Here is a 24,799-nt window from a genome sequence, read left to right as displayed (position 1 = left end):
ACTAATGCCAGTTTATTCTTAGTTCTGAGTACCTAACCTGGTGGAAATTGTGTAATTCTGGAAAGGTCATCAGTTCTGTCTGGATGCAATTCACCTCGTTCTTTTCAAATACTAGCTCACCAGAGTTCCTTCAGAAGCCTTACTGTCAATAAATAATCTGTACAGATATTTTCTTAATATGTAATGAGGAGTTTTAAAACTTTGGTCCGGAAGAAAAGCGCATATTGCAAAAAAATATGGGCACCCACCATAATGAAATATTTTTGAAAGCACTTCATCTAAGGAACAGTCTGAAAGACGACATCAGCTACACAGTGGAAAAGGTGTTTTACTAACCTGGACATTTTAATAGTATTGCACATTTTCAGAGGGCTACTTCTGGATTCCAGGATGCCTGGCTGGCTCCTCCAGACTGTCCAGACACATTTTGCTATGTTATAAAGTCACAAGGACTGTTATAAAATGGTTTTCATAGAGAAATGGTGAGTAGTTGCCAAATTTGATGTGGAAAACAATGTGATTACCAGCTGTACTACCTATGCACACCTTTACTTGTGTGTCCTATAGAAAGTCCTGCAGGCATTTCTGACTGCGACAGCTGTGAGTCAGAAAGGCCTTATTCAGCTTTTCTGAAGCAAACAAAAATAAAGTCAGGTATATGACAGTTTACAATTGATGCTGACCCCCCCTTCATTCAAGACAGTATGTTGTCTTGTATGTACAGGGCAGGCCATTCAAAAGCAGAAGTAAAAGTGATATTCCCACCTAATCCACTTGTGCTTCAACATGTCCACACTTCATTACTTTTCATTTACAGAAAGGAAATTAAATGAAAGAATTTTTCCAGTGCAAAAAACTGTAATATGGTTTGAAATAAAACAAACCATAGGTTGTTTTTACTTTAACAAAGGTTTACATTCTTTATTATCCAGGTAAGAAAATCTTATGTCTTATTCAAATTTCTACTCCAATTTTCTACACAATAAATTCAAAGCAGCTTACAAAAAAACATACCATATATATAAACTACAAAATAATTCAATAATGTATATTAAGAAGTAACGGTATAAATATATAGCAAGATAAAACAGTAATAATAGGCCAAGCAATTAGTCTAGTACCAAATACCAGTAGAAGTAAACAGCTCTGCAAAATGCAAGCAATGATGGAGCTTGGCAGATCTCCCATAGGAGGCATTCCAGGTCTAAGTACCAGCACAGAAAAGGCCTTGTCTCTGATGCCCACCCATCATCTAATTATAATGGGGCACAGAGCAGGGTGTCTGTTGTTGATCTTAAGCTACAAGTAGGCTCATGTGGGAGAGGACAAGCTTCTTTAGTACTTTAAAGGTTGAAACCAAAGCGCTTTGAATTTGGCTTGGAAACAAATTGGTAACCAGTATGAGTGGGGTAGTTCTAAGCTATAAAGCCCAACTAAAACTCTAGCAGATGGAGCTTGGCCCAACTATTTTCAAAGGTAGCTCTATGCAGATTGCATTATTGTTATCTAATCTAGATATAATTTTTTGATTAACAGGTATTTTTGCTGATTTTTCCAAAAAGAAACAAATATAGTCAAACAATACAAAATCAAGTTTAATAAATCAAGAAAATGTATTCTGTGCATACATGAAACAGGGAGGAGTGGAAGAAGGGGAAGATCTAGACCAACCACATGCTTAGTCATTCAGGCAAACAGAAGTCAATACAGCAGAGAACTGTCCATCTTTCACATTGTTATGGAAGGTCACCTTGTATAATTAAGGCATGAATGACAAAGACCAGAACAAGCTTCACTAGGAAAGGAGCAGCAGGCATACCACCTAAAGCTAGTAAAAAACACTCTTTGCCATTGCCATCTGGACATGCATGGCAACAAGTGAGGAGGTCTCCAAGAGCATCTCAAAGACCACCTCTCACATCAACAAGAACCCTGTCCTGTCCTGAGAGCCCAGCACCTGATGTAAATCTTTGGCATCAGTTGATTGCTGGACAGGCTGCTATGAAAAGGAAAGTGGATGATGGACCCCTTCTCCCCAGCCATTGAATATATATTGCTGCTGCACCAATAATTATCAGGACACCATAGGAATAGATTAGGCCTGTCCCTTTCATCCATCCCAATCTTGATCATTAATGCCAGGTAGATGTTGTTGTTGTTTAGTCGTTTAGTCGTGTCCGACTCTTCGTGACCCCATGGACCAGAGAACACCAGGCACCTCTGTCCTCCACTGCCTCCTGCAGTTTGGTCAAACTCATGCCGGTAACCTCGAAAACACTATCCAGCCATCTCGTCCTCTGTCGCCCCCTTCTTCTTGCGCCCTCCATCTTTCCCAACATCAGGGTCTTCTCCAGGGAGTCTTCTCTTCTTATGAGGTGGCCAAAGTACTGGAGCCTCAGCTTCACAATCTGTCCTTCCAGTGAGCACTCAGGGTTGATTTCCTTCAGTATGGAGAGGTTTGATCTTCTTGCAGTCCATGGGACTCTCAAGAGTCTCCTCCAGCACCATAATTCAAAAGCATCAATTCTTCGGCGATCAGCCTTCTTTATGGTCCAGCTCTCACTTCCATACATCACTACTGGGAAAACCATAGCTTTAACTATACGAACCTTTGTTGGCAAGGTGATGTCTCTACTTCTCAAGATGCTGTCTAGGCCTGTCATTGCCCTTCTCCCAAGAAGCAGGCGTCTTTTAATTTCGTGGCTGCTGTCACCATCTGCAGTGATCATTGAGCCCAAGAAAGTAAAATCTCTCACTACCTCCATTTCTTCCCCTTCTATTTGCCAGGAGGTGATGGGACCAGTGGCCATGATCTTCGTTTTTTTGATGTTGAGCTTCAGGTAGATACCAAATTCTATATGGTAGCTGTTTTTTTCTGTTCACTGGTATAGTATTCAATAGCAAAACAATTAGATCTGATGGACTGCCAGATGACACGATAGAATGAAGTTATCCCTTCCCTCACCTGTCTGAACTTTCACTGCCCCAAATAACATCAATAATGATGTTGTACCCTACATTTCCTCAAACACATACTAAAAACCAGGGCAGAAATTAATAAGTGAAAGGGACAGAATTAAATGAAGAACAAGCTTTAGAGAATCTTTCAACAACTAAATTTCACTGATCCTGTCTCCAAATTCAACACCTCTTTTTAAAATTTACCCTACTGAATAATTGTGAGCAATCTTGGCTGTCATGTATAATCAAACTACCCTACATTATTAAAATGGTGCATACTGTGAAAAGTCATAAGATTTTCACAGTAGGAACATGTTTGCAAGATGTCAGGTAGAAACTGGGGAGTGGATTGCTGTGCGACTTGGGATGAAGGTTCAGACTGAACAATGAAGTGGCACAGCCCTGCTCTATTAATTTGGCAGCTAACAGGTAAATAGTATGAATCATACATTTAAAAGCTCCTGAGGTAGGACAATAGGACAGAAGGATTCCACAGGCAAATAAAAATAAAAATTGAATACCATTGCTGGAGTTTCTATTTATTTTATTATACTAACTCAATCTTAAGGATCACTGGAGTTGTTAAATCAATAATAATAGGAGCTTTGAATTCCTAGTCCCAGAGAGTTTTGCAAGTCATTGCTTCTCACCATTAGTTGTTTGAACAAATAATCAATATACAGCCACTCAAATAAGCTAAATTGTTTTACTTTTTCATTTGTTAGATAACAATGCCATCAAGCAAGAAACAGTCATAGATGTCACAGTGTGGGAAACATTATACAACAGAAGTCAAAATCCTCATTTTAAATGAAATGAAAACTTAATCTCCAGTAATTTATAGTCAAACTACTCAAGACTCCAATATGCAGGGATTATGCTAATCCACCATTACAGGCCAACTTCTTTGCTTTCTTTAAGGCTTCTTGGATTTATATTTGAGCCAATCTACTTATTTCCTGATTCTTTATAAAGTGAACTTTAACCTACAAACCTGCTTCTGGCTACATGTCAGGCATGCCTTTCAGGACACTTTCTTAACTTAACATGAGGGAGTCCTTTAGAACCCATGGCAGTTCTCATTAGGAGGTCATGTTACCAACAGTTCCCCAATATGCAGAAATTGGTTTCAAACTAGAGCCTGGGAGGGCTGGGTTGAGAGTGAGTTCCATAAGCCTAGGCAGCCTAGTCCAGAAACACAATCATACACCTAGGAGCCTCTGAGAACAGAGCAAGAAGCTGAACGTATCATCTATTCATCAGTATTTGGCATCTGATCATAAAAATGATCGGAGTGATCAGAGGACCATACTGAGTAGGCAAGATGACACATAATTATGTATCATAACTATGATATATTTAATGCATAAGGCACAATAGATAATACAGGAAAATAGGTTCTGCTATAGCCATTAAAGTAGAAACACTTGTCGGATTCATAATCCAAGGAAAACGCAAAATAGCACTGCGAACTTGAAACATACTTCCAAGCAATTCAGATTCTGTATAGTCTTATAGGAATCAGGGCAACTGCCAGAAATCTATTGTTAGAAAAAAAATAACAATTAGTGGTCAGTTGTGGAAACATCAAGCTTCTGAAAGACTTGTACTCCAATATAACACAGCATATGGAGAGACCTTACTAAAAGGCTAAAATTCCTTTTGATCATTGTTTTGTGGGTATGAGACAGCAGGAGGGGTAAAATTCTTTAAATAATTTTATGGCATACTCTAAAACAGATGTTTAAAATGAATAATATAACTTCATTTTGCATATAGCTGTTCATCCACAACTTAAAAACAAAACATCATACTAAACTGGGGCATTGGTAAACCAAACTTATTATACCCTATCATTTTAATATAGGAAATATTCTACTGCAAAATGCATTCCTTCCTATAGATACAAAGTAATATGAGCACTGGATGTAAAGGTATACTGTAAGTGCAGGCGTGAAGAATCTGTAGTAACAGGATAACACAGATTTATGGAGCTAATTCTACTTGAGTGTTCCATGCCAAAAATTAGAAGCTAGAGCTTTTCATGCTGACCATAAGGTTTCCTTCACATCTGCATGGAGACTGAAAGGAAAACAAACAAACAAACAAACATGAAAAGCCACTAAATCCCAGGTCACTGGGCCAAGAGCCCAGGAAAATTAAATGACCCAAAACTCAATGTTTTCCTTGGTATACAGTGTTTCAATTCTTCAGATTAGATACTTCTAGTTTGACAGTCTCCAGCCAAACTCTAGAAAATGGTCTGAGAGAGAAGCTGTTTCACCATATTAAAAAACTACTGCTGTTTTGGAATTATCAGGTTTCTCAGCATATCAAAAGTATTGCCATCTGGGTGCACGGTTACTACATTTTTGCCTTCCTCGTGAACTTGAAGGTATCCGGAATCATCTATTCCAACGATCCACGCTAAAGGCCCTTCATCACTTCCAAGCCGTACTTGTTTACCACTGCAAATAAAAAACAAGGAATTACCCACTTTAAAAAGCCATCAAGTTTCATAAACTCACCTCAGTCTAGTTATAAATGTTACATAAACACGTAAAAGGCTTTGGTATTTTAGATATTGATATTAAGTTTAAAATGTTTTTATACTGATTGGAAGATGCTTTGGGAAAATTTTGGGTTTTGAAAAATGATGTAGAAATCCTTGAATAACGTTAAGAAATGAACGATTTCCCCATCTAAACAGAGGGTTTTAACCAACTTTGAATAGACAAAAGGAAATAAATGGATTAATGAAATTCATATAAATGGCACTGTACCAGAGATAATTCTTCAGAAAGGCACATGAATCCTACATAGCTTATACACAATAGGGTTTACTGACATGGTCTACCATCATAATGAACAATGTCAGTGGGAATTTCCTGCACCCACCTGTTCATAGGTAGACTTGCTTAACTATAGTAAAATTAATCTGTTTCTTCTCAGATATTCTGCAAAGCTCAGACTTCATGATCCATGTCTAGCATGTTAACTCAAAATGCTAGGTAAATGTAGCTTTAAGGAACAACTCCATTGTAAACATTCTGATATATTTTAATGCATGGGTGCTGAATGACAAATCTGCCTATGCATAAACAAATACTTCTAACACATGCTGAAAAAGTAAAACATGTTAAATGCATACATATATATCTGATCAGTCACTATTGGTTTGAAATAAATGCCTCTTGATGGGGTTAGTTCATTTTATCACTAAAACAATTAAGATTAAGAATATTAAGAAGGAAATTTTATTTTATGTTGTTGATTCTTTATGTTGTTCTTTATTAGTTGTAAAAGAAAAATAAGTATTCTTTTTAAAAAAGATATAGAATATATATTTTAAATTATTTACCTGTGCACCCAGTACTTATAGTACATGGGAAGAACTCCATTAGGTCCTTTCTCTTGAAAGGTGTTGATCAGACTTTCCAGCACGGTCACACTTCTTGCAATTAGGTAATCTGCACTTAAGGGCTTTAATTCTGTATTCTTTGTCTTATTGTGCTCCATAATGAGATCGTTGATGCATATAGTGGGGTTGCTGTTATTCACGTTAAATCCACAGCCTGGGGAAGAAAAATAAATTAGAAAGGCAGTGTAGGAAAAGTTTTGTTTCTCTGAAAAAGTCTCTTTGTATCATAAGACAAATCCATTCCTCCAGACAGCTGTAAAAATCCATCTACGGATTTCCTGAAGAGATTTGCTTTAAATAATGATGAAAGATGACAGAAGCTCATATAAACTCAAATCCATCTCATGTGCTAAATACAAGACAGCCTGGCTCAGCCTCATGACAGTGCTTGATGGTTTTTTCCTCCAATGAAAGCTAGTTCAGTCCAGGACAATCCACATCCAGACATGCAACTTTGGAACAATCTTCATTTAAAACAAAGAACAGTTCTCTGCAATAAAACTGCCAAATAATATATTTTGTCAGTTTTTATGTGACAGAACAATACTGTCTGTCCCATCCCACCACAGTGAGTTTTTGTGGGTATGGAAACTGTCCCACCTACAAGGGCTGCCCTGCTAAATTTTGATGGAGGAAGTCAAGCTGCATACACTGTTTAGTGTGCATGTGTAGATGTGCTCTTTAGGTTGAAATTAATGGGCCATCTCATGCATACACACATGGCTCAGCATACAGGCAAGAGAGCATTAATCGGAAAAAGAAAGATGCGGCTATGAAATGCTATATTCTACCATTTTAAAAAATTGCATTTCCCCCAGCTCCAGGGCAGCAACTGGCTTCTTTGAGAAAAGCCTAGAGGATTCCACATTTAAGTCAACTTTCAGCTTTCAAGGGCTCTCTTGCCAGACTCTCTTTGAAGCCTCATTTCTCACCCAGCTCTCTAGCAGGGGATAATATTATTGGCAGAAAGCCAGGGTGTTTAAATGCAGCTCTCAGGGCTTTCTTGATCAGGCCTCCTAAACATAGCTCTGCGAAATGTACACACCAATCTTGTACTACCTGTTTATTTTCCTCCCTTTCTGAGCAATGTAGGTTTTCCATTCCCTGTGCATGTGATGCCAGAGCCAGACTTGTCAAGTGTACTCACATTTAAATGCCCTATTTTTGAAACCATTACTTTAATAATTTATAAGTAATATACCTATTAAATATGGAAATAATTATTTGGTAATATTCATAAATTGATCTGAAGAGGATTAGTTTCCTTGACATTTAAGAAGGGTGGAGTCAGGAATCAAATCCATATTATAAAATTTTAGAACATTCTCTGTTAACAAAACCCACAGATTGAAATAGGATTTTAGGAGTGCTCCTATAAGCACTGAAGTGAAACTATAATATTCTCAATAGTGTATTTTCCACATTAAAGGTAAAGGGGTAAAGGGACCCCTGACCATTAGGTCCAGGCGTGACCGACTCTGGGGTTGCGGCGCTCATCTCGCTTTATTGGCCAAGGGAGCTGGTGTACAGCTTCCGGGTCATGTGGCCAGCATGACTAAGCCGCTTCTGGCAAACCAGAGCAGCACACGGAAACAGCGTTTACCTTCCCGCCAGAGCGGTACCTATTTATCTACTTGCACTTTGACGTGCTTTCGAACTGCTAGGTTGGCATGAGCAGGGACCGAGCAACGGGAGCTCACCCCGTCGCGGGGATTCGAACCGTTGATCTTCTGATCGGCAAGTCCTAGGATCTGTGGTTTAACCCACAGCGCCACCCGCGTCCCTATTTTCTACATTAGTTTTATCCAAAATGTTTTCTGGTGTGTGTGGAGAACATTGTGAATGCTGTTAATGGATATGGGCTTAACAAAATGTTAAGCAACTATCCACTTGCAGGGTGAACACTGTGAAAGCCATGGATTTCAACCTGGATCATCTCGAATATTATCCCTGTTCCAAATTAGATTGCACTTAGATGCATTCTTCATACTGTTTATAAATGAGTATTGCTGCCACCATCTCCTGAAGCTTGCTAACTTTGAAGCAAGAGATACTGAGAGTAGGTCTGCTGATTGCTCTAAGTCTAGACCTGATTCTGTTATTCCTATTTACCTATCCTTTAAAGCACACAACATGGACACTATTTATTTAATAATCAAGGATTCTTGATTATGCCTCTCCTCCCATGACTGAACAAATCAATAATTTCTCCTGCAAGCTGAAAGCAGGGAGTCAGATAACAATCCATTAAGGGCCAGGTGAATCACGGCCACATTTATTTTGCTTTGTATTTGCATTATAAATAGCAGCAAAAATGCCTAAAAACAAACAAACAAACATATTTTAAACCATTTATGTTCTTACCAATAAGAATGTGGAATGTATCTCCTGTTAGTGTGGAATTCACTAAAACGCCACCCAGCTTCATAAGGTCACTATAGTAAATATCGTTTGGCCATTTCACTCGAAGCTCAATATCCTAGGGAAACCAACATGTATATTAATAGCTCTATATTACTGCATCCCAAAGCAGCATGGTGTTAATCCTTTGTCTAGCGCTTCCTGTTCTCCAAATATTTAATACTGACACTGAATACACAAATGAAAACTTAGCAGCATTTCTCTCTCTCTCTCTCTCTCTCTCTCTCTCTCTCTCTCTCTCCCCCTCTTTCTAAAAGATACCCACAAAGAGGCAAAAGCCCACAATGAATTTGGAAACAGATCAAAACACTAGTCACTTACCTTCAAGGTTTGCTCTTGGCCCCTGGTGAGTTCTAATAATTCCTGTTTGTTGGGAAACATGTGACCCTGGAGCTTTTTCTCCCTAACATCTCATTTTCAGACTAGCAGAACCACTTAAAAAATAAACAGACACATGGAAAAGACAAAAAGAGAGAAGAGCCCTGATCCTGAATGTGATCTGGATTAACTGAGTGGTGCTGTGGGCAGCCACCTGACTTGGATGCCTTTGCAAGAAGGTATGTTGTGGAAGAAACCAATGTCCCATTCTCCTGCTGGATTCAGGAGGTATCCTGCAGGCGGGATACATAAAAACTGTTGCTTTCCTGCAGTGGGTAGATGACTGCTTCAGCACTTGAGGGACAATGTGCATAAAACCCTACCCCCAAAGCTCCATACCATCTAAACTGTGCTGTCATGTCAACATGTTTGTTGAGTGGCATGTGGCTGTTTGGCATATTTCAGATATGGGTGCATTGGTTTACAGAGCAACAGAAGTGGCAGCTGCCCGAGTGGAATGAGCTGTTGTATGAAACAGAGTTGATAAAGAAGGCTTCCTCAACCTTGGCCCTCCAGATGTTTTGGCCTACAACTCCCATGATCCCTAGCTAGCAGGACCAGTAGTCAGGGATGATGGGAATTGTAGTCTCAAAACATCTGGAGAACCGAGGATGAGTAGCCTGTGCTAAAAGATGGGCCTCATAACCAACAGCTTTTATCCATCTCACCAGAGATGAAGTAGACTTTTCTACCTAGTGTGGAAGTACAGGCTGCCCATTTATCTGAATGTTACTGTGTTCTGGATGTAGGTTTTGAGTCCCCGTCTTGACATCTAGCATATACAAGTATATTTAATGGGGTAAAAATTTTTGGAACATGTAGGGCTAGCTTCTGATGGAAGGTATGTTGAGTTCAGTCACCCTACTTGTAGGGGTGATAGCAATGAAGAAATCTGCCTTAAGGAACAGGAAGCAGAGAGACTGAGGAAGCAGAGGGGCTATGGGAGAACACAGAAGACCATGTCCATTCCAGGAGAGAAACCTGTGGATGACCAGAGGGCTTCAAAGAGATGCTCCCTGAAGGAACCTCTTAAATACTGGATGGGAGCGCAGGAGTCTGTCCTGGATAGAACTGATGACAAAGCAAAGACTTGACATTTCAGTGTATTTGGCTTGAGATCAAGTATAAGGTCTGATTGGAGATCCTTTCTTCAGGAGAAAGTTCAATAATCTGAAAGAACCTGTATTGTGCTATATTAAGACACTGGGTGGTATCAGTATTGTGCAAAGTCAGTGGGACCTATGTCCTTTGCTCTCCCATGCACACCTGGAAAAATAGTTGTTGAACTATTTGACAAAGATTCAAGTACAGTGGTGCCTCGCAAGACGAAATTAATTCGTTCCACGAATTTTTTCGTCTAGCGAATTTTTCGTCTTGCGAAGCACAAAATCCCATAGGAATGCATTGAAAATCAATTAATGCCTTCCTATGGTCAAAAAAAGTCCAAACAAAGCCAAATTTGGTACAACAAGAGTTTATTAAGTGCTCTTTAAAGTCACACATACTGTAAAGAGCATTTCAAAATTCAAACCCAGAATTTTTTTAAAAAAACAGCAGAGTGGCCCAATGGTCACAGAAAATCATAAAAATGCAGAAAAAAAACACACAAGCTTCCAGATTCTTGCAAACCTCTCCCCAACACCAAGTCCTTGAATTCCAAACACCCCAACCCAAAATCCAACCCCCCCAAAAAAAGTTTTAAAAGCTTAACTTACCAAATGGCTGCAAAAGAAGTTTTGGAAAAGCTTCAAAAATCACCAAAGTCTTTAAAAACCTCAAAAAAGGCTACTATGTACACTGCGTTCTATGAGTTGCTCCTCAAAGTCAAGTCGCAACTGTATTAATTGTGTTAAGAAAAAGGATACAAACTTGCAAGACGTTTTTGTCTTGCGAAGCAAGCCCATAGGGAAATTCGTCTTGCGAAGCAGCTCAAAAAACGGAAAACCCTTTCGTCTAGCGAGTTTTCCATCTTGCGAGGCATTCGTCTTGCGGGGCACCACTGTACACTAATCTAGAGACTTATTTATGAAAAGTTACTGAACATATCAGAGAAAATAACAAAAAAGTACAACAGACTTCTAAAGGGATGATTTGCTATTCAGTTGTACTGTGTCTGACAACTAATATATTTACGAGATTGAATTATCCCTGTAAAGTATTCCTTTTATTTTTGGGGACTCCTACATTAAACAGACTCCAAACCACTATATTTTATTTTATTTTACATTCCATTGTGAAGCATTTTTACAGTCAACTTATGAAGTCCTGAAGTTGGGAAGTGTTAATAGAAGACAACCGTTAAACTATATGAAAGGCTACTGGGTACCACTCTAATGAAATTCATGTGTAAATGTGCTCAAATGTGTAATATAGGAAACACATGTTTTCATTGACTAGTCCTGTAAAATACCAATGTTTTACAGTTAGCCAATATTATGAATTGGTTACATTCAAAGGAAACTGATGAGGTGCTAAAGAAGATTGGTTTGTAATTTGAGCATTGATGACAGGACACTTGATTCCCCCCTGAGAGGATATGGTTAGCCTCTTGCTTCCGAGCTTGGGGCAAACATTTTCAATGTTAAACAAGAAGTGGAAAAAGAAAGAAGGAATGAAGTGGCTAGTGAAACAGCTCCAACTAAAACCTAAGAGGCAATTGCAAATCTTATTATTTTTTCTTTTCTCAGTTCCTCTCATCAGTTTTATAACAAAAATAAAACAAAGTCCAGGAGTAAGACCAAGAGGCAAATCAATCTTCATTACAGAAACTCAGGTATAATACAGTAAACCAGAATGGGTTGCTAGTCTTAAGTTACTTTTTGGGGGGTTCATTATGGAAACAGCAATCATACACATGAAGAGGAAAAAATTACCTGGGGGCAAAATCAAATTTGCCTGGGGGCAAATTCTGATAGTTGAATGATGCTAAGTGGGGATGTCAATTATATACTCAAGTCATTTTAGGTCAAAAAAGCGTAAAAATAATGGAATAGGAAACACGCAAATACAATACCTGGTATCCAGGTATGGATCTAACAGACTCTACAACTGCTAGAGAAACCAAATGCTGAATAAAAGGAATTCTTCGTCCCAGTTCAGAAGATAAAGGAATGGTGATATGTAGAGTTGATAAAGCAGCTCCCACAGGACTCAGCCAAGCATTCCCACCACGGCCTTAAAAAAGGGGGAACAAGTATTTATGTGAAAGTTTTATTTTGTTATATAAAAAGAAAGCTTCATCAGTTCACTGAGAAAATCTAATGAAATATTTTGAAGGCGTTCTAATATATTGATGGTTTAAAGTTTTTACATTGTTTCTTTCTGTTTTTAATTCACAAGTAAAAAATCATATACATGTGATTTGCTTACACCGTAAGTTGTAGCAATAAGAAATGTATGTATGTCTACTGTCAATCTGATACAATATGTCTACTCTGGCCAAAAGAGAAGAGAAATGAAGATTAAAAACAGGAACAATCCAGTCAACGGATTAGATCCATGCTTAAATACATAATTATGAGAGGATAGGTTTTATAATTTTTCATATTAAATACCACCTAGTTGTTGTTTTTTAAAAAAGATACATTGAAAAGAACAACTTTGTGGTATATATTTGTAATGCCAAAAAAAGCATACAGCTGGTAGTAGTTCTCTGTCACAGAACTGGGGTGTGGTGAGATTGCATTTGGCTTCCCTGAAAAGCATCTATGAAAACCCCAATTGGATGAAAATACAGAGTCAGAAAAGTGCTTACTAACAACTCGGGATGGTTTCACACACTTTTTCACACAGCTATTTTAGCTATTTAAAATTGTAAACAGCTATTTTAGCTATTTAAAATTGATTATTTCCAATTCATGAACTTGTATTGCTGACATCAGAATTACACCAACATACCTTTCCCTTGAGTTTGTTGAACCGCAATCGCAATCAGACCTATTTCCTGTGGCACCTTGTACATCAACCTGCAAATTGTAAAAAGGAAAACTCCTATTAGAACAATGTGTGGCTTTCATATAAACATTATATTTATAATTTTTGTTACATTATCATTTCAGCTTCAGGTCAAAAATGTTAAAACAATGGGAAAGGCAAAACATATTGAAAAATGTTGCAATGAAAATATCAAATCTATAACAGCAGGATATTTTTCAATCAAGTAGCTGCACTTCCTACATTTCTTTTTGAGGTGCTTATTCTCACTAAAGTGTTTCACTATCTTCCATATGTGACAACCAGCAATTTCTAACATTTGTTACTACTTATAGCAAATTCATGACTATACTCCTGAATACAGCAACAGCAGCAGTTTCTGATTATTTAGAAAACCAGTATGGTGGCAATAAAGCAGTTTAAGAGAGACACTATCCCTTGAGAACTAATTATGATTTAACTACAGTAAATAAATCTACACCTTCTGAGAACTCTAGAGAACACTAGCTTATTTTAGGCTTGTGCTCTGCTTTTAAAATTGTTTCACTTAAAAGAATACAGTTTTCCTACAGGGGATAAGTAGAAACTGAAGCATATTCAAACACCACCAAATGAGCCAATGTTGACTTGCATAAATCTTGCTGTGAGAATATTGTTTAAGTTGCCTTGGTAATAAGTAGCACTAAATAGTGATATGGCTTTCTTTTCTTTGCAGGTTAGCAGAAAAAAGCATGCTATGACATATTGGTCAGGGCTTAAACTATTAAAGCTTTGATAGACCCTTTTAATGTGGAGAATTTCCATTTAATATAATGCAGAGATACTTACAACCAAAGACTGTATTGGCACCCCCCAGAAAGATCTATATCAGTGCCCCCCCAAAAACACTTTACTGCAATATCTACATTAGAAATTACTACATTTTATGAGTACTCAAGTGTCTGGAATGAGGATGAGGAGAGGAGAAAGGCCAACAAAATTCAAACACCTTTGTGCTGCAGTGCAAGAAAGATGGGACACTTCCCCTGTGTTTGATCTCGCTGCAACAGTGGCGGCATATCACCACACACATACACATCATATATTCCATAGTCTGAGAGGTGAATTCTGCACCACCCCAGAGCTGGCACCTCTGGCAGTGGTTAGTTTTGCCAGCCCCCAGGGTTTGCCTTTGCTTATAACATATTGTAGAATTGCTTTTTCTGAATTTTGGAAGATTCAAGGACTTAAAAACTCTGGGATTGAGCTAATGGCCATCAGGAAAAACAGAATTGTAAGCACAAATACACCCTCTGGTTCTTACTGGGAACCAACATTGGTTAGTGCCAATGGTTCCAGAGGGCGTTTCCTAATTCACTCCTGCTGGGGTTTCAAGAATAATGATTTATAAATAGGTTAGATAGAGGATGCATAAAGAACACAAAACATGATCCAAAATATTTCTGAACATGTTTCCACAATGGATCAGTTGTTCACCTAACTGCAAAAAGAGCAAGTTAAAAGGCAAAAAAGTATTTGAACCACAGGAGTGGTAATGCAATGTTCTCCTCCCTTTAATGCAAATATCAGCAATAGTCCTTTTTCTAAGCAATGGCCAGAGTATCTCTTTGCCAGTCCCACTTCCATTATATATTAAAAGTACAGCCTGATAATTGTTTCTCTTGGCTACCATGAATTGCTTATTGAGACTGTCTACCATCAACTGTTGCCGTTAAAACTGTATTTTACTTGTGCTGGGAGCTGGCAGAAAGAATCTGAGAGAGGTTCTTTGTAACCATTTAAGTTTAATATTGTCTTCTAGAAACTCTGCACGTAAGAGTCAAAAACTGCTTCAGCTTCAGTACCACATTCATGTTACATAAAAGGAAATGTAACTTAAATCTGGAAATGGTGCTATGGACAGATTATAAATATAGCTGAAGCAACTGTCTAGGCTCCACATAACAGGCAAGTCATACATTACAAATCTGAGGGAGACAAATCAGGAGAGGGGAAAAAGTTAGTTATGACACCAAACACAGTGCTGTAGAACAATGATGTGATTAAGGAAACCTATGCATGAAGTTGCTAAGTGGTTTGGCCAGAGTTACTAGAGCACACTAAGACAAGACTGGGCTCCTGTGCTACTGAAGGCAAAGTTTCTGTAAGGAGGGGAATTTTGAAAGAAGGAATACAACATAGAGAAGTTGCTAATACCTAGACTGAGACTACTGGAGACAGACAGATTTATTTATGCTATCTGAGATAACTCTAGGGGCATTACCACACAGTTCCAAGGCCATAATAAAGTGCTTGTGATTTTTATAACCCCCCCACCATTTCAGAAAATACAAGTTTTAGGGTTTTGTAACAGAAAGAAGTGATTGTAAACAGTCTACATGCTAAACTACCTTAAAGGTAAAGGTAAAGGTACCCCTGCCCGTACGGGCCAGTCTTGACAGACTCTGGGGTTGTGCGCCCATCTCACTCAAGAGGCCAGGGGCCAGCGCTGTCCGGAGACACTTCCGGGTCACATGGCCAGCGTGACATCGCTGCTCTGGCGAGCCAGAGCCGCACACGGAAACGCCGTTTACCTTCCCGCTGGTAAGCGGTCCCTATTTATCTACTTGCACCCGGAGGTGCTTTCGAACTGCTAGGTTGGCAGGCGCTGGGACCGAGCAGCGGGAGCGCACCCCGCCGCAGGGATTCGAACCGCCAACCTTTTGATCAGCAAGTCCTAGGCGCTGAGGCTTTAACCCACAGCGCCACCTGCGTCCCTAAAACTACCTTAGTGTAGTTCTATATCTATGTGGGTACAAAAAGAAGAAAAACATGTAACTTTCTTGAGCTAACCTTCGACTGCAAGCTGTTGAGTCTTACAGGACTCTTATTCAGGAAGAAGTAAAAAGCAAAGAAGATATGGAGGGATAATCTTCGCTACGTAAGCTTAGATTTAACCACCTGATACTGCAATAATTTCATATGATAATGCATAATCACCTATTATTATTCAAACTATAAACTACATATGTGCTGACGGTTCAATAAACAATAACAGTATTTATTATAAATACCTATGAGCCTTACAGGAAAAAAACCCAGACCAACCATGTCCAGATATTCTACAAAGGCATTTTACAGTAGGTAGTGACTTATTTTATATCAGCATATAATTCATCTGCTTATTTTCTTTAACTGTTATTTTCTGTTTTTTAATTATTTTTGTTGTAAATGTGTGTGTGTGTGTGCGCGCGATAATCCCTGGTCCTTGTTCCCCACTCCTGAATTGAAAATGCAAGAGTTAACCAATAACATTTTGCCAAAGATTGTCATGTGTGTTGGCTGTTGTAAACCATGGTCATCCTTATTTACATAAGCAATAAATGCATACTAAATCTCAATAAAAGCATTATCCTCATGTCCTGTACTTATTTGGTAAGTTTCTCCATAAGAGCTAGGGACCAGATTTATTGGTGCCAACAGTCTACCAACAAATTTTCCAAGCTCTTCCAGTTGTGTGTGAACCAGTTGCCTTGATGTCACTAGTATAAATGTAACAAGCTCTTTAGGTAGTAAGTTCTTTCTGCAGAACACAAATAACTGAATGTTGGGTAGGTAATTGTGCCAATCTCCTTAAAGACCGTCTTGCAAAAGATGTTTATACCTTCGCATAACGATCACATGTGGTAGAAGCTTCTAATCCCAGGACTTTAGATTGTAGGGTGGGTAATAAAATATAAATAAATAAATACTATCTTATTGAAACTTGGAGTGATGAAACTTGGAAGCTGCTACCACAGCACCTCTGGGGTGTCAGATAACATTTATATAAGACATTAGATGTTGTTTCTCTATTTTTCACTAATACCGATAATGGCAGTTTTTGGCCCACACATTACAACTGTTGGCCCATTCCAATTCCTTCCCCAAGCTTGATTCCTATAGGCTTTTCATAGATTTGAGACAGCAAGTTTTGTAGACGATTGAAAGTACTCCTTTGGATGATACAGATGTATTTATTATATTTTTTTCAAAAGGAGTGAAGGGCCTGCTTGCTTGCTGGTGAATCAATTTTTTCACACTGAAATTGTCTTGGTGCCAGCTTATGCCAACTATTTCCAATTTAGGAACAATCTGAGCAGCTGTAAAATGCTGCTGGTTTTTGTAAATGTCACATGAATGATACAGTCCTTCTTCATTCCACTTTTGAAAAACGAAAGTCCTGTCCTGAAAGTCCTGGCGCCCCTAAGTTTGTAGCCCAAAATGTGTTCCAACTTTATTATTATTATGGGATGAAAACGTAATAGCACATATTTTATTGTGCACTTCCTGATTATACCCCGTCCTTAATCATGAACAACCCTTAGGGTCCTGTAGCGCAGTGAGAAGGATTCTAATATTAAGTGCCTCTTAGTACCACTTAACTTGAGGTAATCCTAGACTCTCTTGTTTTGATTTTTAACAAATGGTTGCCAGGCCTAATCTAGGTCTCTTGCCTTGGTGTAGAACAGAGTCTCATCATTTCTGCCATTGCAACAGCATTTTTCAAGGAATTTTTATTGGGAGCACTTGGAATAAGAGAGTCAATTTGGGGAGTAGCATCATCTTGACAGCTGCTACCCTCCACAACCATGATAAATTTGTTTTGGACCATCAAAGATGTACTGTATTTTTTGCCCCATAAGACACACCTTTTTCTTCCTAAAAAGTAAGGGGAAATGTCTGTGCGTCTTATGGAGCGAATGCGTGCCCCCTGGAGCCAAATTGCCCAAGGGCAAAAAGCAGATCATGGTTTTTTTGAAAGAGGAAAGTGGGTGTTGAAACAAAGCCGCTGATTGTTTGCTGATCTGGGAGAGAGATAAGGGATGCTAGAGATAAAGGAGGCTGCCTGGGAGGGGGGAGGTAAAGACAGCAAACTTACAAAGGGGGGAAACAGGAATACTAAAGCAATGAGGAGAGAAATTAGAAGAAAAGGAGGAGCAAAAAAACTGCTCCAGCTAAGGAAGATACTAAGGCAAACAAGAGGGAAGGGAGTGTTGAAAGGAAACAGCTGATCCGTGGAATCAGAAGAGAGATAAGGGACACTAGTGGAGGCTGCTTGAGAGGGGCAAGGTAAAAGCCCATGGATCCTCAGGATTTTTACACTGGGTCACCCCAAATTCACCATCAGATCACTAGCATGCCCATGGCTACAGCCTACACCAAAAAAATCACGCACCCACTGTTGCATGGGGCCGCAATGGCGCAAAAATGTGGTTACAAAGCATGGATCCACATGGATTCTCAGGATTTTTGCACTGGGTCACCCCAAATTCACCATCAGATCACATAGCATGTCCATGGCTACAGCCTGCACCAAAAAAATCACGCACCTACTGTTGCGTAGGGCCGCAATGGCGCAAAAACATGGTTACAAAACACAGATCCATATGGATCCTCAGTATTTTTGCATTGGGTCACCCCAAATTCACCATCAGATGTCTGTGGCCACAGCATGAACCACAAATATCATGCATCCACTGTTTCTTTCAGAAAGATAGGTTTAGTGTACTTTATTTAGTGTATAGTGAAACAAGCAGAAGGGGCTGGCATCTGTTTGCCATAATAAATTGGATTAAACTTATGCTGAGTGGGATCAATAATATGCCTTGATCACATATAACCAGTTTGTTCACCAAGGTTGGAAGAAGGTAGAAGCCTGTCTGTCAGGAGCTGGAAAATAATTTGGCATCCTGCATACCCTCCAAGTGTTCTGATTTTCCAGGCACAGTCCTGGAATTACAGAAGCCATCCCAGTTTCTGATATGATCGCGGTATGTCCTGGTTTTCCTTTTCCCTCCCCTCCTTGTCTTGGTTAAGAGTGGTGGAGAGATCAGACACCTCACTGTCCTTCTGGGAAACAGGAGCCTTTTCTATCTCTCTCTTTCTGTGTATGTTTATACACATACAAAGCTCTCTCTATAATTTTGAAGGAAAATTCTTTAATAGCAATTCTTCAGAAGCTAGCCATTTTTTAGGAAACACATGGAATGTTTATTCCTTTATTGTAAATTAAGCCCTACACTACTGTATTCAATGAAGCTTAATCCCAGGTAGTTGGGTAAAGACTGTGCAACTTTACTAAGCATTTTTATTCAGAACTAAGTTCCACTGAGTTCAATTGTTCCTGAACATTCTCATTGTTGTTGTTATATCCTGCCTTTTCCCCTGACAGGGATTCAAGGCAGCTTACAGCTAAAATTTTTTCCCATTTCATTTATCTGTGGAAGGTGTTATACACAATCCCTTCCCTTGCACATTTTTTTCTTTACAACAATCCTGTTAGGTAGGTTCAGCAGAAAGGTTATAATTGGCTCAAGGTGACAGATGTATATTTGTATGGTGAGATCAAAAGCAGGAGAATAGAATGTCCCTATTTTCATCTGAGAAATGTTGGAGGGTATGATCCTGGTATTTAACTTATATTTTCAAAGTTTCTGCTTTCAGAAACTGTTGCATTTTTTGAAGATCTGTGCACAAGAAACTGTTTAAAAAGCATAATGGTGTCCTAGACTTTATGAAAAACAACCTACAAATTTATACTGAAGGACAGTACATTTTAGTAAAACAGAAGCAGCAGCACCAGACCAAATAGGAGACTGAAATCTTTGATACCCAAAATGAATTTCAGCTTAATCTCCAGTTGCCATTTCACATAAAAATGTTGAAGTATTAAAGTTTAATTTAAACTTCTATAGGCCAGGTAAAATAGTAAAACCAGGCAGAACTTTTTAAATGCTCCTACATCAGCCCATTAAACATTTTTCACGAAAAATGCTTATAGCATAGATTGAAAATGGTATTAGTTTAATTCAGCATAGTTAACTGAAATTTCATCAAGTCCAAAGACGCTCAGTGCTCATAGTCAGTAAATGACTTTTATTATACCTACTTAAAATTGGAACTAAAACCACAGAAACTATGTTTGACTAATGTTAATGATCTGACATCTATAAATTTCATTGATGTTGTGGTTTTCAGACTGAAACTCTCATTAATGCACCCTGCTGTTTTATGGTATTGCAGAAGTATTACAAAAAGCAACATTACATTCCAGATGTTGAAAAACCTGAGGGTCAAAAGTAACCTTTACCATCTTTCTTTTGAGCTGTTTGTTAATTATTGTCTTCACATGACTTGTGTACAAGACTCTGTGATTCCATTTATAATATATGCCTCAGAATTGGAAGCAATTGCACCAAATACATTGTATTTTTATTGTATCTTTTATTCAAGTTAAAAAAAAGAGAAGTCATTCCAGTTCTATAAATAGACCTGGCATAACTGTTACTCTAATACTGCAATCGTAAAGAATACATACATATTAGTACTGCTGAATACAATTAAACTTACTTCTGAGTAATCATGTACAGGATCACACTTTAAAAGATCAATCCAAGCCACTTGAGGGTCCCTCTGCCCAGCCCTGCTAGTCTCCTTGTGGCCTCTGCCTGCAGAGTGATGCTAGTGTCACTCTGCTAGCACAGAACTCCCCTTCCACCTGTTTTAAAAAAAAGTACTCCCCCCCCATGTTCATAACATTTCTGTAGCTCTTAAACATATATGCAAAAGAAAAAGACAACAAATGCTCTCAAAAGTTACTGCAACTTCTGAGTATATTCACCAACAGGCTTTTGAATCTCAACAATCTTTTCACAACCACTGGCACTCAAATCAATTTCCAAGTCCACATAATACCCCCCCCCCCGACTGATGGAATAGGTTATTCAAAGATAGACATAAAACAAAAAGTTAGATTTTAAACCCAGTTGGGAGTTTACTGGCTATATCTGAAATGCAAAATCCTATTTTTTGTGTGGTCAATCCCACAACTAATTTGTTCCATCAGCACAATAATTTACACTTGCACAATGGAAGATTCCGCTCCTTATGTGTACCCCACACTCTCCCCAAATCTGCTCCAGAGCATTAGGGCAACCCCTAGAATAATTTTAAGGCATACGCAGTGGGAAGAGAGGGAGAAGCTCTGTTGTGCAAGTGTAAATTCTTGTGTTGATGGAATGCTTTACTTAGCGCTACACTGCATATAACCCAGAGTTATTTTTGTGTGTCAAATGACTGGGTTTTTAAATAATTCATAAGTGGGTAAAAGCCTTTTAACAACTTAACATCTTAGAAGGTATTTTAACAAAGGGAAATGTATTGTTGCATAAAGCAAATGAATAGAACAAGTTTGAGTTAGGCAACTCAAAGTGCCAGAGAATATATTCAAATAAGAAAACAGGCTCTATTATGCCAACAAAATGCCAGTAAAATTTGAAATGTTGGTTCAGACTCACTGGTAAAATTACAAAACTCCAAGTTTAGAAGGACCTCTTTATTCAGCAAATCATTTCTCTGTTAATATCATAAAGACCACAAAATTACAGCAAAAAATGGAGTTTCCAACAGAGCTGTCAGAGATGGTGAGGACTTCAATTCATATTCACTTTAAATTATTTTAAAATAATTCTCTAATATACTATCTTCTCAGTCACAAATCTTCTTCACTTAAATAATAATGGAAAGTACATAGAAATGAAAAAATGGTTTCAATTTAAGATTTAATAGAGACAAACAAAAATAAATAAATCTGATAACAGCTTTGTGAAATAGTCGACCAACAGAAGATGTCAAACAGTAGTTGTGTCTGCAATATAATGCTAAATCACGGTTCATTATTATTTGAACAAGCTTCAAATGAGCTCAACCAAAGCACGGGGCTCATAGAATCAGAGAATTGTAGAGTTGGAAGAGACCCCAAGGGTCATCTAGTCCAACCCCCTGCAATGCAGGAATCATTTGCCCCCACCCCTACCATGGCTGATGGTTACTTCAAGCAGAGTTTAGTTTCATCTGTAATAAATCTCAGCTTAGTTTTAGGTTCAGACTAGACACCCTGGTTTAAAATTACCTCTGGTAAATTTAGCAAGACAGCTTCATAAACTAGGGTTTGTTCTAAACCTCAGCAGAGTTTGTTTAAAACCAGGATTCTTGGTTCAAACATAATGCTAAACCAATATTCCTTATAAGCAAAACTACGTAAGAAGAGCATTGCTGGATCAGACCAAAGGCCCATCTAGTCCAGCATTCTGTTGCCACTTGGGAAGCCTGCGAGCAGGATATGAGTGCTGTGGCACTCTTACCACTAGTGCTTCCCAGGAAGTCCTGGTTCCTCCCAATTCACTGGGAGCCCTGATTTGTGGCAGCATATGCTGTTGGGGAGGGATGGCAGCCATCACCCTGCGGTGGGGCGCATTTGGCATGCTTCACCCAGCTGTGAGGCTTCCACCCTGGGAGCCAATTGGGACTGGTGCTTTGGACCTGGAGAAGACTTCCCATCTTGGGTCTGCTGCCAGGGTTTAAAAAGAGGCCCGCAATCATTTCCCCTTACCTCGCTATATCTGGAGCAGACAAAGCAAAGCTTACACACTTGGTTCAATCAAGTCTTGTCCATGAAAAAGCTTTCCTTTGCCCCATGGCTTACAAAATTACTGTAAATACTGAGCTTAAACTCTGACTACCAGCAGGAAATATATATATTTTTAAGTCAATTTTTAAAAAGCTTTAAAAATGAACCAAAAAGAAACATATAAAATGTGCATAATTTGCTGTCCAACAGACTAGTAAAACAGTATTTCAATAGATTGTTCAGTATTTGACAAGTGGAATTATCACCAATAAAACTGAGTTCAATCACTTCATCCTCACTTAACTGTTAATTTCCTTGCTCAGACCAGCAACAAAAGGTGCCCTAGTGGCTCCTTCTATGATGAAAACATCTGTCTACTAGGAATAAGATCAGATGGTCAATTCTTTCCACACAGCCCACCAAGAGATCTTCACCTGCTAACAATTTCTCATTACTTATTACAAATCTGAGCTAGATTCAAGCTAATGATCTTAAGTAAAAAACTTTGTATCATGTTACCAATACATCGCTTGTAATTTTTCAAATTATTTTTAGAACTTCATTAAACAGAATTGCTTAGAACACAGACATCCAACTTTGATTATCTGTAAGACCATTCTCTTTTTTAAAATACCTTTCTGAAATAATTACTAGATGATTTTTATTCTAGGTGTTTTAAGTTAATTTTGGAAGGATTACACACGATGCTTGAAGGAAATGGTAGCAAAAGAGAATAAAAGCTCTACACTGTGCAATCTATACTTTTAAAAATGCTCTGATGATATGGTACATACAGTGTCAAAAACATAGTGTTAAACCATAAAGTAAAGACAACTGAAACTTTCATCAATACTCAGCCAGTCAATAAAACTCCAGGGAAAGCCTATGTCCTGGGCAAAGATGTTTAAATCTAATACTGTACCAAATAGAGGACCGCAATTTTGGCTAAATCACTGAATTATATGGATTTAACTGAGATAATTCTTGGTGTGAATTTTCCCTGCATGAAAAGTCCAACAGTCAAGAAGGCGGCTTCTGCACATGCTGTAGACGGAAGTGGGGGTAGATGGGGCTAGCCAATCTAGGAAAAGGAAAAGGCTGCCCATTTCTCATATAAACTGGGATTAAGTTTCTAATAGCACAAAACTGCTATAGCTCACTAAATAAGAACACACAAACTAGTGATCCTGCCAGATTACAGCTCTTATATTTTTGCAACATTTACACATAGTTAATTGCCCTGTGTCTCTATGTAACTCTATTGACAAGGTTTGAAAGTCTTGAAACCTCCAGTGCTGTTTTTCTGAATCTCTTGCTACAAAGCACACCTCCCCACAGATCTTCCAATCAGTGTAACCATGACAGCTCAAGTTACTGCTCAACATACACATTACAGTACAATGTTGCCTGATGGATGACACAAGGAGCACTCTATACTGTCTGAGCTGATAAACCTAAAGTGTATCCACACTTCTACCACAATACTTTAAGTCATAACGACAGAGTGTAATGCAATTTAGAATGAAAACTGTGACATTTTCACATGTACTTCTTCACTGCAAAAATATTACAAACTCAAAGTGACATAATATGTTCACTATAGGAGAGAAGCATACTTCAACTTGGGGGAATCCCACCCCTAGTAACTATGATACTGCTACTTTTGAAAAGGCTCAGAAATGCTATCCTCCCTTTCTCCTTAGAATGACTTTACATGAAACTAAACTATTATTTAAAATAGCAACTGAAAATAAGTGAAGACAATGAGAGCAACTCTGCAAATACCCTACATTCACTTTTGTAAGACAGACAGCAAACAATCTTTACTAAAATCCTTCTTTAACACATGCATTAAATTCTTTCTGGCTTGTGCAAAACCACCTAAACAATGTGGCTGCCATGATAAGTATATATGTACAAAAGGATTAGCATGCCATCTTCCCACTTACACAATAAGACGAGAAAGCATTCCAATGTATTTTCACCCTGAAAAGGGTAAGGTACCCTTTTTATAATGCACAGAGGTTGTGTCAACAGAACTGTCTTAGCAGCTATGCAGCTCTTTATTAGTCTCCAGAAACACACACAGGATTTCTCACTTTTCAGATTTCAAAGTATCTACAAAAAAGTTAAAAGTAGAAACAATAATTTGCTTCCCAAATTAGGCTCAGAGAATCCTGCAATAAGGGCGCAGCAAGTGTATTCAACTGTAAATAAATCCAAAGAGCCTCATCGTTTGTAACACAGCATATTGA

General features: G+C 38.4%; 1 protein-coding gene across 5 annotated transcripts in view; it reads right to left on the bottom strand.

Moving 5' to 3' along the window:
• Window positions 1–3,653: 3,653 nt before the first annotated feature.
• Window positions 3,654–24,799, bottom strand: part of HLCS (holocarboxylase synthetase) — an 89,971-nt gene continuing 68,825 nt past the window's right edge. For all 5 annotated transcript variants that reach the window (XM_083734753.1, XM_083734752.1, XM_083734751.1 and 2 more), the window contains exons 7-11: window positions 13,079–13,146; window positions 12,195–12,355; window positions 8,747–8,861; window positions 6,323–6,536; window positions 3,654–5,429 (exon numbers count right to left, since the gene is read on the bottom strand). In XM_083734753.1, coding sequence (XP_083590879.1) covers window positions 5,258–5,429; window positions 6,323–6,536; window positions 8,747–8,861; window positions 12,195–12,355; window positions 13,079–13,146 — 730 coding nt within the window. In that variant the 3' untranslated portion in view covers window positions 3,654–5,257. The remainder of the gene's footprint in view (window positions 5,430–6,322; window positions 6,537–8,746; window positions 8,862–12,194; window positions 12,356–13,078; window positions 13,147–24,799) is intronic.

This window comes from Podarcis gaigeae, assembly GCF_964106915.1.
Source record: "Podarcis gaigeae genome assembly, chromosome: 4".
Lineage (NCBI taxonomy): Eukaryota > Metazoa > Chordata > Lepidosauria > Squamata > Lacertidae > Podarcis > Podarcis gaigeae.
This window is presented reverse-complemented; position numbering and strand designations above follow the sequence as displayed.